The 17464-nt window shown below is 51.0% G+C and overlaps 2 protein-coding genes across 2 annotated transcripts; both read left to right on the plus strand.

Annotated features, from left to right (window-relative positions):
* The first annotated feature begins 406 nt into the window (after window positions 1-406).
* LOC102072267 (uncharacterized) lies at window positions 407-15085 on the plus strand. The gene is made up of 11 exons (XM_074557356.1): window positions 407-502; window positions 953-1106; window positions 1596-1740; window positions 1858-2115; window positions 2655-2824; window positions 4157-4251; window positions 12452-12553; window positions 12991-13144; window positions 13634-13775; window positions 13892-14149; window positions 14676-15085. Exons 1-11 carry the CDS (start codon window positions 445-447, stop codon window positions 14853-14855), a joined length of 1716 nt encoding a protein of 571 aa, XP_074413457.1. The 5' UTR covers window positions 407-444; the 3' UTR covers window positions 14856-15085.
* LOC141731550 (cathepsin G-like) lies at window positions 6256-8926 on the plus strand. Its single transcript, XM_074557851.1, has 5 exons — window positions 6256-6352; window positions 6819-6972; window positions 7462-7603; window positions 7720-7977; window positions 8521-8926. Exons 1-5 carry the CDS (start codon window positions 6295-6297, stop codon window positions 8698-8700), a joined length of 792 nt encoding a protein of 263 aa, XP_074413952.1. The 5' UTR covers window positions 6256-6294; the 3' UTR covers window positions 8701-8926.
* Window positions 15086-17464: the final 2379 nt, after the last annotated feature.

Raw genomic sequence — 17464 nt, forward strand, 5'->3', positions numbered from 1 at the left:
CTGATAAAAGAAACAGGAACTTTGCCTGACCTTGGCCAGTGCTCCCCATTGCTTTCAGAGGATGGGGGGAAACAAAAAGAAAACCAAAAAAAAACAAAATTCAGACAGAATCAGCCCACATGCAGAGTCCCAGAGGCCCTCTCCAAAGGTCTCTGATGGGAGACATACTCAACAGTCAGCCCTTTCCTCTCCCTGGGCACTGTGGGTGCTCTCAATCATCCCAGATCTCTCCATTTTTTGAGAAGATTGCGACAAAACCGCAGAGAATGTTTCATGAGACCCTCACCAACCACAGTTTGGGGGTTGTGGGAACAAAAGCAGTAAATGACACGGCTACAGGTTTCCAGTGTCAGCTCAGCATGACATATATAGATGTCGTCATTCTGTTCCTCTGCCCTGCCTGGCCACAGCCACTGCTTTGGCTCTTCAGGACAGTGGTGGGAGATGCTGCTGCTCCTTCTGCTCACAAATGCTTTTGTCCTTCTGCCCTGGGCTGGGGCTGGTGAGTACACACAGATGGGACTTAGACAGGAACGTGCAAGGGCACAGATGGACTCTGAGCAGTCAATCTCAGGCAAGGCTCCTGCCTCACCTTCTCTCCTGGCTCTACTCTCCTGCTTTCCTCTCTCCTCTCATCTCCCAGCTCAGCCTGTGCCTGAAGCCAGTGAGGCATTAGAGGCACTAGAGCTGTGCCCTTGATGGCATTGGAGTCATCCAGAGCCAGGGGTGGTCAGACCCCAGACAGTGCTGCTTGTCTTTCTCTCCACTGTGCAGCAGCAATGCTTTGGACAGCCCCAGGAAGGAGAGTTGTTGGGATCACTGGCACTTGGCATTAGAGGATGAGCCTTTCCTTTCATGCAGCACCAAACTTGACAGGAAACAGCAGCATATAAACATTTATATTAACATTTATATTTAACATTCATATTAACATTTCCTCTCTCTCTTCCAGGACGGATCATTGGTGGACGAGAAGCTAAGCCCCACTCCAGACCCTACATGGCTTTTTTGGAAATTCAAAGTGGCTTAGATGTTTTTATCTGTGGAGGGTTCCTGATTCGCCCAGATGCAGTGCTCTCAGCAGCTCACTGTGTGGATAAAAAAGGGTAAGACTCCATTGTTCTTGCACAGGTGATTTTTTCCAGTCTTACACAATCCCAGAGTGCCTCAGCCCTGATCCAGGCTGAAACAGAACCCTGTGTCTCTTCAGGCAGAGCAGGCATCTCTGGAGCTGAGCTCCCCTCTGTGAGTGCAGGAATTGTCTGCCTGGTTGGGGCTGAGTGTCCTTGGGGACAGGAATGCTCCCAGGGGTCTCCAGGGTCATGGTTCCTGCCATGGCTTAGAGCTGCTGCTGGAGAAGGGCTCCAGTGTGTCCCCTGCCCTGCTGCCCTTTGTGTTCAGCACAGGGCAGCTGCCAGCTGTGTCAGTGTGGGGTGAGGGATCCTCAGATGGGCTCGGGAAGGAACCCAGGGGAGAGAGGACAACTTGCTGAGAGCTGCTCTGGGGAGGTTTCTCCAACACCACCTCCCTCCAGCCACCTGCCCTGGGGGCTGTTCCTGTCAATGCAGCTGGAATGTCTTGGTGTTTCCTGGCAGGACGATAGTGAGCGTCACTGTGATTCTGGGAGCCCACCACATAAGTAGCCAAGAACCAAGCCAGCAGGAGATCCCTGTTGAAAAATGGGTCATTCATCCTCAATATTCCCGTAAAGGCTACAAAAATGACATCATGCTGCTGAAGGTATGGCCCAACAGATCCTTCCTGCCTGAGGGATCTCCCCCTCCTCACCTCCCCAAACTCTCAACTTGCTCCTCATGCTTTGCTGTCTCTAACCTCCATGTTCTCTCTGCCTGACAGCTGAAGAAAAAAGCCAAGATCAATGAGTATGTGCAATGTATCTCCATTGCCAAGGCAAATGAACATGTGAGAGCAGGAGATTTATGCACGGTGTCTGGCTGGGGCCGGACATCTCTGTTCCCGCCGCCGAGTGATGTCTTGAGAGAGGTGGAACTGAAGGTGCAAAAGGAGGAGATCTGTCAGCAGGTTTTCCTTTACTATCAGCCTCACTCTATGATCTGTGTTGGTGATGAAAACAATAAAAAAGCATCTTACAAGGTAAGTGTTGTTTTGGGCTGCAAGCTTGGGAAGAGGTTGGGATTGGAAATTCAGATTAGTTCCGAGGTGAAAGCAAAAGGACAGCAGAATGAACCACGACCTTCAGAATGATGAGCTGAGGGCCCTCACAGAAAATCTGAAGCTGATGTGCTCCCTGAATTGGGGTGCATTTTCCTAAATATCAGCAACATTTGCTTTTTTACATACTTGGGGATGTTCTCCCCAGCCTAACCAGTGCTTTGGTGTGTAAATTCCTTGTGATATCATTGCTCAGATGGGTTTCCCCATGTCTAAAGTAGGTCACTGTTCTTCTTTTGAGTTTTTGAATCTCATAGAGCCTCCAGGCGTGAATTGTTTCATGGGTGGGCTTAGAGCAGTAGTGAGGCAGCTACAAATGCTGAGAGCTGTGTCTGGAGGGAGGGAGGTGCTGGGAAGAGGAGGTTCTTCACGTGAAGGGAGGGAAGAGGAAACTTGCTGCTTAAGGCAGGGAGAGCTGAGCTGTGGCATGTCTGACCCCTCTCACTCCTTTCATGGCACAGGGTGATTCTGGTGGCCCATTAGTCTGCAATAAGAAGGCTCATGGCATTGTTTCTCATGCACCTGTACACAACATCTTCCCTGAGGCATTCACCAGGATCTCATACTTTGAGCCCTGGATCCATCAGCAGCTGAAGAGGTTTTCTCTCCAAGATATTCCTTGCTTTCCGTTGTCTGAATAAAATGCTCATTGCCCCTTCTCCACGATGCATCCAACACCTGCTGGTGCTCACAAGCTCCCAGGGGCAGATGAAGTGGAGTCAGAGAAGCCCCTGTGGTGCAGGCACAGGCTTTGGCACTAACGACAGTCTCCGTGACAAGCTGTAAAAGCAGGTCCAAAGTGCACCCAGCTTCCCATTGCTCCCTTCCTTTCACTGCTGCTCCAGCTCTGCTTGTGGCCATCAATAAAAGTATGTTCAAACTCACTTGTGTCTGCAGCCTTCTTGGCAGATGGATTCAAACCCTCAGTGTGAGAATGAGGAGGTGACTGATGTTGTGTCCTTGATTGTGGTTGTTGATCGGCAGATGTGCCAGGACCATGTGTGGTCCTTGAGTGGCTGCACGCTGCCAGCAGTCCGGATCACAGTTCAGCCACTGGCTGGGGTTCTAAACCACCAGAGGCATCCAATAATTGTCGACCCAACACCAAAGGATCAGGGCAAAGGAAAAAAGGAAGGACTCGTTGCTTGCTTCTTCGAGCTGCTTTAGTTCTTTCCCATGCAGAAGCAGTGTCAGGCTGGCGCCGTGCGGTATTGGCAGCGTGGCACAGGAGCTGTTCTTTCCCGCGGCAGGAGCAGCGCCGAAGCGAGACAGGGGACACAACACTCGTGGGCAGCGGCCGTGGCAGCAGCCGTGTCTGTGATCTCTCCCTTGGAAGGAGCCACAGCTGCACCCACGGCCGCAATTTCTCCCAGGGCAGCTGATGCCACACTGTAGCAGACCCCATGCAGCTTAGGAGGGCACCATAGAGGATGGAGACTTAACTGTAGGAACTGCTGAGTCATGAGATGACAGCAAAATAAGCTCCTGTCTTCTACTACCACTGGCCCCATAGCTTATCTCTGTAAACTCATAGGTCACTTTCTCCTGACCCTTTCTATTGGACAAGTTTGGATCCCCCTATACCCTATAAAAAGGGGCTGTTTTAGCCCATTCAACAGAAGAAGAGCAGTCGCTGGAACCCTTCGCAGACTCGCCAGTAAATCATCGCTGTGGAACTGCCAGGACCTCTCCTTCTCCTCTCCCACGTCTGCTTCTGCCTCAGCCAAAGGTGCCCTAGCAAGCAAGCAAAGAGCTGCAATCCTAAGAGAGCTGAGAATCACCAAAGAGCTGAGAATCACTAAGCTTGCTAAGGGCAGCCTGCGGCGGCTGCGAGCTGACTGGGTATTGGGGCACTCTGTCTGCCAGAGGGACTGAGTTATCCGGACTATCCTGCATCGCTCGGTGATAAGGCCAAGATCAGGGACTTATCACCATGTGGGTGTTCCTCTTTCTCGCGGTGCAGAGCCGTGCTGGCTGCCAAGAGCTGCCCCACGCGGGTGCCGGCAGAGCGCGGGTGGAGCGCGGAATCCACGCGGCCCAAAGAGGGGCAGTGGGAGAGTGCGCAAAAGAGAAAAACAGTGGCTTTAACGCAAGAGGGGATGGAATCCTGGGATGGCACTGTCTGGCTTGCTAGGAGGGGTCTGGGGACACATGTAAACATAGCCTAGAGCGGGACAGTCACAGATCCTGGAGGTTTCAGTGGCTGGGCTCATGGCCAAAGGAGGGTCATGGAAACAGGGGCTGAGTCCCTTCCAGGCTGTAACACTGACCCAGAGCTGCCAGGGAGGACTCAGAGAGGGCCCAGGCAGGGCTGCTCCCTTCTCATGGGGACACCCTGAGCCTGGTCCTCAGCTGAGCTCCAGCTGTGTCTCAACCAGCCCTGCACCTGCCCAGGGCACCTGCTGGTCTGGACTGGGCTCACAGAATGACTCCCCAGCTGTACCTCAGACTTCCTCACCACCATGGACTTGTCAGATTCCCTAGAACATCAGGGCTGAGGTCATGAGGCTCCTACTGGCCTTGTCCCTTAGTGACCCTGACTGGCGGTTTCTTATTTCTCAAGGACATCTCTGATGGCAGTTAGCCCCTCTGATAAAAAACAGGAACTTTGCCTGTCCCTGGCCAGCTCTGCCCATTGCTATCAGAGGACAGGGGGAAACAAAAAACAATCAAAAAATATCAAGATTGAAGCAGCCGAGCCACGCAGGGTCCCAGGGGCTCTCTCCAAACGTCTCTGATGGGACATGCACTCAACACACACCCCTTTCCTCTCTCTGTGCAATGTTGGTGCTCTGAAGCAGCCCAGATCTCTCCAGCGTTTTTAGAAAATTTTTTCTAGGTTGTCGTAATGATGCTTGTATCCCCAGTCATTGTTCTCTTTATGCTCGATATTATGTTCTGTGCCTTCTAGGTTGGCTTGAAAGAGTGAAAGTTTTGTTTTGGATTTGTTATCAGCCGCTTCCCCACAGCTGGAAGGACACAAAGATAGGGCACTAGATAGGGCTGCTTTTGTTTTTCCTTGGCTTTAGCTTTGCTCTTGCTCTTGCTTTTGCTTCTCCTCATTAGTTTAGCTAAGCATTCTGATTTTTCCCTGGACTGTTTTCCTTTCCCTTTTTTTGGACCTACTCGAACCTGCTCTGGAGTTGGACCTGGGAAACACTGAGAGTTTGCACCTTGTGTCTGCAGCAGCTGCCCTAGCACGCCAGGGATTGATAACAGAGTAACCACCCCCAAGAGAGCCTTTCTGAATTTGTCATCTTTTCCAGAGCGGTGAAAGAGTGGTGTCATCCAGTATGGTTCATTTTGTGTCCTGGGGGGTGCTGTGCCTGTTAAATAAACAGGTTCTTTCCACTTCTCTCCAAGGAATCCTTCCCGACTTGGTTTTGGGAAGGGACTGTGTGGGTTTGGTTTCTGGAGGGGTCCCCTGTGGAGGTTTTCTTCCAAATTTGCCCTTAACCCGCACACCAGGGCACCTGCTGGTCTGGACTGGGCTCACAGAACGACTCCCCAGCTGCACCTCAGACTTCCTCATCACCATGGACTTGTCAGATCCCCTAGAACATCAGGGCTGAGGTCAAGAGGCCACAACTGGCCTTGTCCCTTGGTGACCCTGACTGGTGGTTTCTGATTGCACAAGGACATCTCTGATGGCAGTTAGCCCCTCTGATAAGAAATAGGAACTTTGCCTGACCCTGACCAGCTCTCCCCATAGTTATCAGAGGATGGGCAGAAACAAAAACAAAAAGAAAACAAAATCCAGACAGAATCAGCCCACATTAAGAGTCCCAGGGGCTCTCTCCAAAGGTATCTGATGGGAGATGCACTCAACAGACACCCCTTTCCTCTCCCTGGGCACTGTGGCTGCTCTCAACCAGCCCATTTCTCTCCATTCTTTGAGAAGATTGTGACAGAACCGCAGAGAATGTTTCATGAGCCCCTCACCAAGCCACAGTTTGGGGGTTGTGAGAACAAAAGCAGTAAATGACACGGCCACAGGTTTCCAGTGTCAGCTCAGCATGACATATATAGATGTTGTCATTCTGTTCCTCTGCCCTGCCTGGCCACAGCCACTGCTTTGGCTCTTCAGGACAGTGGTGGGAGATGCTGCTGCTCCTTCTGCTCACAAATGCTTTTGTCCTTCTGCCCTGGGCTGGGGCTGGTGAGTACACACAGATGGGACTTAGACAGGAACATGCAAGGGCACAGATGGACTCTGAGCAGTCAATCTCAGGCAAGGCTCCTGCCTCGCCTTCTCTACTGGCTCTACTCTCCTGCTTTCCTCTTTCCTCTCATCTCCCAGCTCAGCCTGTGCCTGAAGCCAGTGAGGCATTAGAGGCACTAGAGCTGTGCCCTTGATGGCATTGGAGTCATCCAGAGGCAGGGGTGGTCAGACCCCAGACAGTGCTGCTTGTCTTTCTCTGCATTGTGCCCCAGCAATGCTTTGGACAGCCCCAGGAAGGAGAGTTGTTGGGATCACTGGCACCTGACTTTAGAGGATGAGCCTTTCCTTTCATGCAGCCCCAAACTTGACAGGAAACAGCAGCATATTTATGTATATTTATATTTATATTTATATTTATATTTATATTTAACATTCATATTAACATTTCTCATCTCTCCTTCAGGAAGGATCACTGGTGGAAGGGAAGCTGTGGCCCACTCCAGACCCTACATGGCTTTTTTAAAAATTAAAAATGCGACAAAGACTAGTAGGTGTGGAGGGTTCCTGATTCGCCCAGATGCAGTGCTCTCAGCAGCTCACTGTGTATATAATAAAGGGTAAGACTCCATTGTTCTTGCACATGTGATTTTTTCCAGTCTCACACAGTCCCAGAGTGCCTCAGCCCTGATCCAGGCTGAAACAGAACCCTGTGTCTCTTCAGGCAGAGCAGGCATCTCTGGAGCTGAGCTCTCCTCTGTGAGTGCAGGAATTGTCTGCCTGGTTGGGGCTGAGTGTCCTTGGGGACAGGAATGCTCCCAGGGGTCTCCAGGGTCATGGTTCCTGCCATGGCTCAGAGCTGCTGCTGGAGAAGGGCTGCAGTGTGTCCCCTGCCCTGCTGCCCTTTGTGCTCAGCACAGGGCAGCTGCCAGCTGTGTCAGTGTGGGGTGAGGGATCCTCAGATGGGCTCGGGAAGGAACCCAGGGGAGAGAGGACAACTTGCTGAGAGCTGCTCTGGGGAGGTTTCTCCAACACCACCTCCCTCCAGCCACCTGCCCTGGGGGCTGTTCCTGTCAATGCAGCTGGAATGGCTTGGTGTTTCGTGGCAGGATAGTGAAAGTCACTGTGATTCTTGGAGCCCACAACATAAGTAGGAAAGAACCGAGCCAGCAGAAGATCTCTGTTGTAAAAAGGTTCATCCATCCTGAATATTCTGGCAAAGACGGGAAAAATGACATTGTGCTGCTGAAGGTATGGCCCAACAGATCCTTCCTGCCTGAGGGCTCTCCCCCTGCTTGCCTCCCCAAACTCTCAACTTGCTCCTCATCCTTTGCTTGCTCTAACCCCATGTTCTCTCTGCCTGGCAGCTGAAGAAAAAAGCCAAGATCAATGAGTATGTGCAAAATATCTCCTTTGCCAAGGAAAATGAACATGTGAGAGCAGGAGATTTATGCACGGTGTCTGGCTGGGGCCGGACATCTCTGTACCCGCCGCCGAGTGATGTCTTGATGGAGGTGGAACTGAAGGTGCAAAAGGCAAAGATCTGTCAGCAGTTTTTCCGTAACTACCAGCCTCAGTCTATGATCTGTGTTGGTGATGAAAACCGTAAAAAATCACCTCAGAGGGTAAGTGTTGTTCTGAGATGCAAGCTTGGGAGGAGGTTTTGACTGGAAATTCAGCTTAGTTCTCAGGTGAAAGCCAAAGGACACCAGAATGAACCTCGACCTTCAGAATGATGAGCTGAGGGTCCTCACAGAAGCTCTGAAGCTGATGTGCTCCCTGAATTGGGGTGCATTTTCCTAAATATCAGCAACATTTGCTTTTTTACATACTTGGGGATGTTCTACCTGGCCTAACCAGTGCTTTGGTGTGTAAATTCCTTGTGATATCCTTGCTCAGATGGGTTAGATATTTCCCCATGTCTAAAGCAGTCAAAGTTCTTTTGGAATTTTTGAATCTCATAGAGCCTCCAGGCCTGAATTGTTTCACGGGTGGGCTTAGAGGAGTAGTGAGGCAGCTACAAATGCTGAGAGCTGGGTCTGGAGGGAGGGAGGTGCTGGGAAGAGGAGGTTCTTCACCTGGAGGGAGGGAAGAGGAAACTTGCTGCTTAAGGCAGGGAGAGCTGAGCTGTGGCATGTCTGACCCCTCTCACTCCTTTCATGGCACAGGGTGATTCTGGTGGCCCATTAGTCTGCAATAAGAAGGCTCATGGCATTGTTTCCCGTGGAATAAAACTTCGCTTCTTCCCTGAGTTATTCACCAGGATCTCACATTTTGAGCCCTGGATCCATGAGAAGCTGAGAAGTTTTGCAATCCAAGATATTCCTGGCTCTCCATCCTCTAAATAAAATGCTCATTGCCCCTTCTCCACGATGCATCCAACACCTGCTGGTGCTCACAAGCTCCCAGGGGCAGCTGAAGTGGAGTCAGAGAAGCCCCTGTGGTGCAGGCACAGGCTTTGGCACTGAGTCTCCTGGCAAGCTACAAATGCAGCTCCCAAGTACACCCAGCTTCCCATTGCTCCCTTTCTCCCACTGCCACTCCAGCTCTGCTTGTGGCCATCAATAAAAGCATGTTCAAACTCACTTGTGTCTGCAGCCTTCTTGGGAGCTGGATGGAAACCCTGAGTGTGAGAATGAGGAGATGACACTCTGGGAGAACCTGAGCATTGGTGGGACATGCAGGACAGGTCTCACTCCTTGATTGCCTCTTCATATGGTGAAGAGACATTTCTGTCAGTTTATCAGACGGGCAAAGTTTCATGGTATTTTTATAGTTCTGACATGCTCCTTAGACATACGCATGTGGCAGTCCATGGATCCCTATTTCTGGGAGAAATATGATTGGGGCTGTGGGCTGCCCCGAATTCATCCAGCGTTTACAGCACTTTTCTCAGTTCTGAGGCAGAGAGCCCATTTGGTGACGTACCTTGCCTCATGTGGGGAGTTAATACCCCCCCACCAGAGCCAGCAGGTGAAGGATCCATCCAAGGACAGAAACTGCGGGTTGCCTCCTCCTCTACCTCGCAGGTAGGTGAGGCTTTGCCCACGGCTGAGAAGTTTTTTTCTGATTCTGTGGATCATGTGCATCCGGCAGCAGCAGCGTCTGTCGCTGTTTTGCCCAGGCTGCCGGGCAAGGCGATCGACAGCAGCAGTGACTCATGGCAGCCTGTCTCAGAGAGGGGCCGTGCCCCCGCTGCTCTCTGCCCGCCTGAGGATGCCCCAGCGGCCACGGAGGGAGATCCTTGGCCAGATCTGCTGTGGAATTCTCCGTGCCCCGCACTCTAGGAGGGTGCGGACCCGCTCCCACCCTCACTGAGAGAGGCGGCCGGCAGCCCCTCGCTGCACAGCATGCCCAGTCCCTGTGCATCGCAGCCGGGAATTGCATTCATGACAACAGTGCTGGTGGCGATAGTGGGGACCAACCCTGCATCGATTCTGCCACCTTCTTTGCCCCTCCCAGGGCTGAGACTGACACCCACCGCTCCATCTCCGGCAGCGCCTGCCCCGCCAGCCCCTCAGGCCTCGCTGACTGCTGCTCTGCCTGCCCGGCCGCTTCCACCGCCTCCGGAGCCGCCTGCAGGCCCTGCCCGCGGCCCTGCCGCCCCTCACAGATTCTGGTGTCTTGCTAAGCAATGCTTCAGCCGTGTGACAAATTGTGCCTGCACTGCTGCTCCCACAAGCAGGAGAAGATGTGGCCACCGCCTCCATGTGTGCAGTGGCCGCTCTCTCTGCATCAAGCCTGGCAGGGGAAGCAGCCCCACCACCCCCGGCGGTCCCACCGCCTTCAGGGACTCTGTCTTCTATGTCAGTGTCTGCGTCGGACCCTGCGACCAGCCTGTCCCTCAGTGGAGGCAGCACAGCTCGACAGCTGATTGCTGAAAACTTTCAAACTCAGTGTTGCTCTGGGACACAGCGCTTTTTGTGGACCGATTTGTGTTTGGTCGGGGGCTTCTCGCTGGGGTTTGGAATGCCTGACTCCCTCCATGAACAACAGGGTTGTGAAGGAGGTGGCTCCATGAGGCGCTGCCTCTGGCCCCAAGCCCAGACGGGATGGCGGCGGTGCTGAGGGGCAGAAAGCAGGAACACTGCTGTTTGCACCACAGGGGTGAGAGAAACAGCGGAAAGAGAGCGTTGTTCTGAGGAAAGAGGACCCCCAGATCAGGGATGGAGATCCCCGGGAAAACTTCTTCCCAGCCGCCGGCGTGCACCACTGGTTCTGTGGGGAGGAGGTGTTCGGTCACTGCTGCCAAGGCACTGGCAGCATGGTGGGGACGGGCTGTGAGAACAGAGATCCCACCCTGCAGACCAGGTCTGGGCTGTTTGGGTCGTTTCTCTGGGCTGGGGCGACCACAACCATCCGCTGCTGGGTTTGGGGGCTTCGATCCCCCTAACCAAACCTGGGCCACCGTTCTGTGGGCCAGGTCTGGGCTGCCTGGTCCATCCAACAGGACTGGGGCCCCCGCAGGGTCGTAAAACCCCCTGCTGGTGCTGATGATTCTACATTAAAAAAAAAAAAATTAAATAAAACAAAAAAGGTGAAAAGAGCTATCAGCTCAAAGTATTCAAAGCCATGAGGCAGCCTCACCCCAAGTGGTTCAATTAAGGGCTGTGGCCACGGCATTCCAGAAATTTTCTCAATAGTGGTTGATAATTAGCAATGGATTTTTGTCAATGGATTTTTAATAATTGTTGATTTTCTTTAGCTGTTCTTTGTTTCAGGATTCTGCAGGTCTGTTTCATGATCAAAAGGACCTTTCAGGGATGTCAAAGAGCAACATCTCCAGTCAATGGACTTTCTCCTGAAACTCAGCTGTTTGGAGTTAAAACAATGAACAATTCTTTTCATTGTCTTTTGCATTTTCTGTATTGTAAGCCTAGTTTTAGTGATATGATAGAAGTTGATACTACAGGTGAAGAATCTCCTTGATCATTCCATATCAGCAATTGATTGAGGTTTTGATTGCCAATGGATAAACCCCTTGAGACATGTTTGTTCTCTCTTCTGCAAGGGCCCAGCAGAAGAACTACAAACAGAGTCTCTTTTTAGTTTAATTACACAAAAAGGGTGAAATGTCACTGTCATATTTTCTGGAAAAATCCCTTTGCCAGGATTTCTTCTCCTGGGAAGCTGAGAAGCCTCAGAGAAAAAGAAAGCACTATTATCTTATTTGATTCTCCTGTGTTTTGCTGTTTTGGAATGTGGTTGGAGATTGTTTATCCAACATGTGAGTTGTTTTGACTTAGTGACCAATAACAGTCAGGCTGTGTCAGACTCTGAAAAGAGAGTCATGAGTCTTTAATTAATACCTTGTTAAGCCTTCTGCAAGTATCCTTTCTTTATTCTTTAGTAAAGTTTAAGTACAGCATTCTTTAATTTAATATAGTAATATAAAATAAAAAATGAGCCTTCTAAGAACATGGAGTCAGATTCATCCTTTCCTCCCCACGACGGGGGACCCTGAAAATACCACACTGCCCCTGCCCAGGGCACCTGCTGGTCTGGACTGGGCGCACAGAATTACTCCCAGCTGCACCTCAGACTTCCTCATCACCATGGACTTGTCAGATTCCCCAGAACAGCAGGGCTGAGGTCAAGAGGGTCCCACTGGCCTTGTCCCTTAGTGACCCTGATTGGTGATTTCTGATTTCCCAAGGACATCTCTGATGGCAGTCAGCCCCTCTGATGAAAAACAAGAACTTTGGCTGTCCCTGGCCAGCTCATCCCATTACTATCAGAGAATTCGGGGGAAACAAAAAACAAAAAGAAAATGAAATCCTGGTGGATGAACCCTGCATGCAGGATCCCAGGGGCTCTCTCCAAAGGTCTTTGATGGTAGATGCACTCAAGAGACACCTCTTTCCTCTTCCTGTGAGCTCTGTGGGTGCTGTGAACCAGCCCAGATCTCTCCATCGTTTTGAGAAGATCGTGACAAAAGAGCAGAGAAGGTGTCATGAGCCCCTCACCCCCTCACAGTTTGGGGGGTGTGAGAACAAAAGCAGTAAATGACACAGCTACAGGCAGGCTGAGGTTTCCTGTGTCAGCTCCACATGACATATATAGAGGTTCTGTACTGGCCATTCTGAACCTCTCCCCTGCCTGGCCACAGCCACTGCTTTGGCTCTTCAGGACAGTGGTGGGAGATGCTGCTGCTCCTTCTGCTCACAAATGCTTTTGTCCTTCTGCCCTGGGCTGGGGCTGGTGAGTACACACAGATGGGACTTAGACAGGAACATGCAAGGGCACAGATGGACTCTGAGCAGTCAATCTCAGGCAAGGCTCCTGCCTCACCTTCTCTCCTGGCTCTACTCTCCTGCTTTCCTCTCTCCTCTCATCTCCCAGCTCAGCCTGTGCCTGAAGCCAGTGAGGCATTAGAGGCACTAGAGCTGTGCCCTTGATGGCATTGGAGTCATCCAGAGCCAGGGGTGGTCAGACCCCAGACAGTGCTGCTTGTCTTTCTCTGCATTGTGCCCCAGCAATGCTTTGGACAGCCCCAGGAAGGAGAGTTGTTGGGATCACTGGCACCTGGCTTTAGAGGATGAGCCTTTCCTTTCATGCAGTCCCAAACTTGAGAGGAAACAGCAACATATTAACATTTATATTAACATTCATATTAACATATCCCATTTCTCTTCCAGGAAGGATCATTGGTGGACGAGAAGCTAAGCCTCACTCCAGACCCTACATGGCTTATTTAGAAATTCAAAGTGGCATACAATTTTATACCTGTGGAGGGATCCTGATTCGCCCAGATGCAGTGCTCTCAGCAGCTCACTGTGTTTATAATAAAGGGTAAGACTCCATTGTTCTTGCACAGGTGATTTTTTCCAGTCTCACACAGTCCCAGAGTGCCTCAGCCCTGATCCAGGCTGAAACAGAACCCTGTGTCTCTTCAGGCAGAGCAGGCATCTCTGGAGCTGAGCTCTCCTCTGTGAGTGCAGGAATTGTCTGCCTGGTTGGGGCTGAGTGTCCTTGGGGACAGGAATGCTCCCAGGGGTCTCCAGGGTCATGGTTCCTGCCATGGCTTAGAGCTGCTGCTGGAGAAGGGCTGCAGTGTGTCCCCTGCCCTGCTGCCCTTTGTGCTCAGCACAGGGCAGCTGCCAGCTGTGTCAGTGTGGGGTGAGGGATCCTCAGCTGGGCTCGGGAAGGAACCCAGGGGAGAGAGGACAACTTGCTGAGAGCTGCTCTGGGGAGGTTTCTCCAACACCACCTCCCTCCATCCACCTGCCCTGGGGGCTGTTCCTGTCAATGCAGCTGGAATGTCTTGGTGTTTCCTGGCAGGAGACCGAGGGTCACTGTGACTCTGGGAGCCCACAATGTAAACAGACGAGAACGGAGCCAGCAAAAGATCCGTGTGGGACAATGGGTCATCCATCCTAAATATTCCCATAAAGACTTGAAAAATGACATTGTGCTGCTGAAGGTATGGCCCAACAGTTCCTTCCTACATGAGGGCTCTCCCCTGGCTCACCTCCCCAAATTCTGTACTTGCTCCTCATCCTTTGCTGGCTCTAACCCCGTGTTCTCTCTGCCTGACAGCTGAAGCCAAGGGCCAGGATCAATGAGAATGTGCAGTTTATCTCCATTCCTAGGAGAAATGAACTTGTGAGAGAAGGAGCTTTATGCACAGTGTCTGGCTGGGGCATGACATCTCCGGACGGGGATGTGAGTGATGTCTTGAGGGAGGTGGAACTGAAGGTGCAAAATGAGACAAGATGTCAGAAGGTTTCCAGAAAATACCAGCGTCAGTCTATGATCTGTGTTGGTGATGAAAACCGTAAAAAAGCATCTTACCAGGTAAGTGTTGTTTTGGGCTGCAAGCTTGGGAGGAGGTTGGGACTGGACAGTCAGTTTGGTGATAGCAAAAGGACACCAGAATGAACCAGGACCTTCAAAGTGATGAGCTGAGGGTCCTCACAGAAGCTCTGAAGCTTCCTGAATTCTGGTGCATTTTCCAACTCTGAGCAACATCTGCTTTTTTACATACTTGGGGATGTTGTACTCAGCCTAACCAGTGCTTTGGTGTGTAAATTCCTTGTGATATCATTGCTCAGATGGGTTAGATATTTCCCCATGTCTAAAGCAGTCAAAGTTCTTTTGGAATTTTTGAATCTCAGAGAGCCTCCAGGCCTGAATTGTTTCATGGGTGGGCTTAGAGGAGTAGTGAGGCAGCTACAAACACTGAGAGCTGGGTCTGGAGGGAGAGAGGTGCTTGGAAGAGGAGGTGCTTCATGTGGAGAGAGGGAAGGGGAAACTTGCTGCTTAAGGCAGGGAGAGCTGAGCTGTGGCATGTCTGACCCCTCTCACTCCTTTCATGGCACAGGGTGATTCTGGTGGCCCATTAGTCTGCAATAAGAAAGCTCATGGCATTGTTTCTCATGGGTATGAAGACGACCTCTTCCCTGAGGTATTCACCAGGATCTCGTACTTTGAGCCCTGGATCCGTGAGCAGCTGAGAAGTTTTGCAATCCAAGATATTCCTGGCTCTCCATCCTCTGACTAAAATGCTCATTGCCCCTTCTCCACGATGCATCCAACACCTGCTGGTGCTCACAAGCTCCCAGGGGCAGCTGAAGTGGAGTCAGAGAAGCCCCTGTGGTGCAGGCACAGGCTTTGGCACTGAGTCTCCTGGCAAGCTACAAATGCAGCTCCCAAGTACACCCAGCTTCCCATTGCTCCCTTTCTCCCACTGCCACTCCAGCTCTGCTTGTGGCCATCAATAAAAGCATGTTCAAAGTCTCTTGTGTCTGCAGCCTTCTTGGGAGCTGGATGGAAACCCTGAGTGTGAGAATGAGGAGATGACACTCTGGGAGAACCTGAGCATTGGTGGGACATGCAGGACAGGTCTCAGTCCCGAAATGCTCCCCTTGTCTCCATCAGCCCCTTGCAGTCCAACCAACAGGTAAAACCTTTCAGAAATAGTCATTTTCAAATGCAACAGGAAATCAGGGGGGTTTCTAGTACCTGAAACCTGAAACCTGAAACCATCTTAGATGCTTAGACAGACTGAACAGCAGGCAGCCTGTTTACACCCTGTCTCCCCTTCAATCTCCTTGAACCCCAAATGAGGCATTTTCTTTACATCTGTAAAATGCCTGTGGGTAGAACTGGAAACTCTTCCACTGGATCAGGTGCTCAGACCTGATTGGCCCAGGAGGTGCCCTTATGTTGTGGTGATGGGATAGAAAATGTCAAATATGGCTGAGGCCAAAGCTGCACTGCAGCTGGTCACTTGTGTGTCACAAGCCTGGTCACTTGTGTGAGGAACAGTTGCATTTCTCTTAGGCTTTTTAAAATCCTGATCACTTATCTAAGAAGGCACAGAATGTACCCCCAGCAAATTTGCTGATGATGCAGAACTGGAGGCTGTTCTGTCTTTCAGTGGGACCTTGACAGGCTGGAGAGTTTGGCAGAGAGAAACCTAAAAAAATTCAACAAGGTCAAGTGGGGGGTCCTGCACTGGGGGAGGAATAACCCCAAGTACCAGGCTGGGGGCTGACCTAACAGAGGGGAGCTCTGCAGAGAAGGACCTGGAGGTTTTGGTGGGTGACAAGGTGACCATGAGCTGGCAGTGTGCCCTTGGGGCCACGAGGGCCAAAAGGATCCTGAGGTGCATCAAGAAGAGTGTGGCCAGAGGGTCCAGGAGGGGATCGTGCCCTTCTGCTCGGCCCTGGTGAGGCACATGTGGGGTGCTGTGTCCAGCACCACCAGCTTTATTGACCCGAGGTGGGTCCATAGTCACACCTCTGGAACTGTGTCTGGTGTGAGAGCAGTGTGAAGGCAGCCCTTGGTCTGTTCTCATGGTGGTCACTGTCCTGCACACCACACCCCTGCTCACCACCAGTTCCCTTTCTTGCTCTGGTGGTATCATCCCACCTTTGTGCTGCAACCACTGTAGCCTTCCCCACCCTGAAGACACTGTCTGCAAACCACTGGTCATGCACAGGAAACCTTGCATGCAGATGGTCACCAGAGCATCAACTGGAGCTGTTTTCTACTCTGCAGCACACTGACACTGCCCTAGAGTCACACAAAATGGTTGAGGTGGGAAGGGACCTTCAGTTGTTGTCTGGTCCAATGTCCCTACTCAAGCATGGCCACCTAAAGCACCAATTGCTCAGGACCAGTTGCAGTTGTTTTTGGAACATCTCCGAGCATGGAGTCACCACAACCTCCCTGGCCAAGCTGTACCAGTGCTTGGTCACCCTTACAGATAAATGTGTTTGCTGATGCTCAGACAGAGCCCCAGTTTGTGCCCATTGCCTCTTGTCCTGTCACTGCACACCACTCTGAAATGAACCTGTATTTCTCCCACTTCTATCCTACCTTCAGAGATATCCATCCATGGATAATGTCCCACCACGACCTGCTCTTTCCAGGGTAAAAACTCAGCTGTACCAGGCATTCCCTGTAGGAGAGATCATCCAGTCCCTCCATCATCTCCAGGCCACTTTGTTGAACTCTTTCCAGCACGGTGTGCCTCTTTTACTGGGAGCTCATAACCCACAGTACCCCAGGTCTCACCTCATTAGTACTGAGTAAAAGGGAAGCATCACCTCCCTCAAGCTACTGGAAACAGCATCCTAGAATAATTTCAGTAGTAAGGGATCATCTAATTCATCCCCTATGCAATAAGCAGGGACACCTTCTGCTAGACAAAGTTACTCAGAGCCCCATCCAGCCTGACCCTGAATGTTTCCAGGGATGGGGCATTCAAAGCTCTCTGAGCACCCCATTTAATTGTTTTGCCACCCTCATCATCAAAAATTTCTTTCTTATATCTAATCTAATAATTAAGATGCTAATCATCTCCTTTATATATATATTCTAATAACTAAGTGGTTTATCTACTGTCTTTTAATTTAAAAGAATAATTTATTTTATTAGCCTTGCAGTATTGCAACAGGCCCCAGTACAAACATCTGAGTGACACAACTCATCTTGATCACCAGGTAGATATTCAGTTCTTCCTAATTAATTGTTCAAATATTTCTCATTCTAATTGTGCCTGAAAATTTCTATCAGCTGTCCATCTCCCCACTGAGCCAGTTCTTTTCAGGGTTCATGTCCTGGGAAAACTGGAGCACAGGGGAATCAAAGTAAAACATATGA

This window comes from Zonotrichia albicollis, chromosome 23, assembly GCF_047830755.1.
Source record: "Zonotrichia albicollis isolate bZonAlb1 chromosome 23, bZonAlb1.hap1, whole genome shotgun sequence".
In the NCBI taxonomy this organism is placed as follows: Eukaryota; Metazoa; Chordata; class Aves; order Passeriformes; family Passerellidae; genus Zonotrichia; species Zonotrichia albicollis.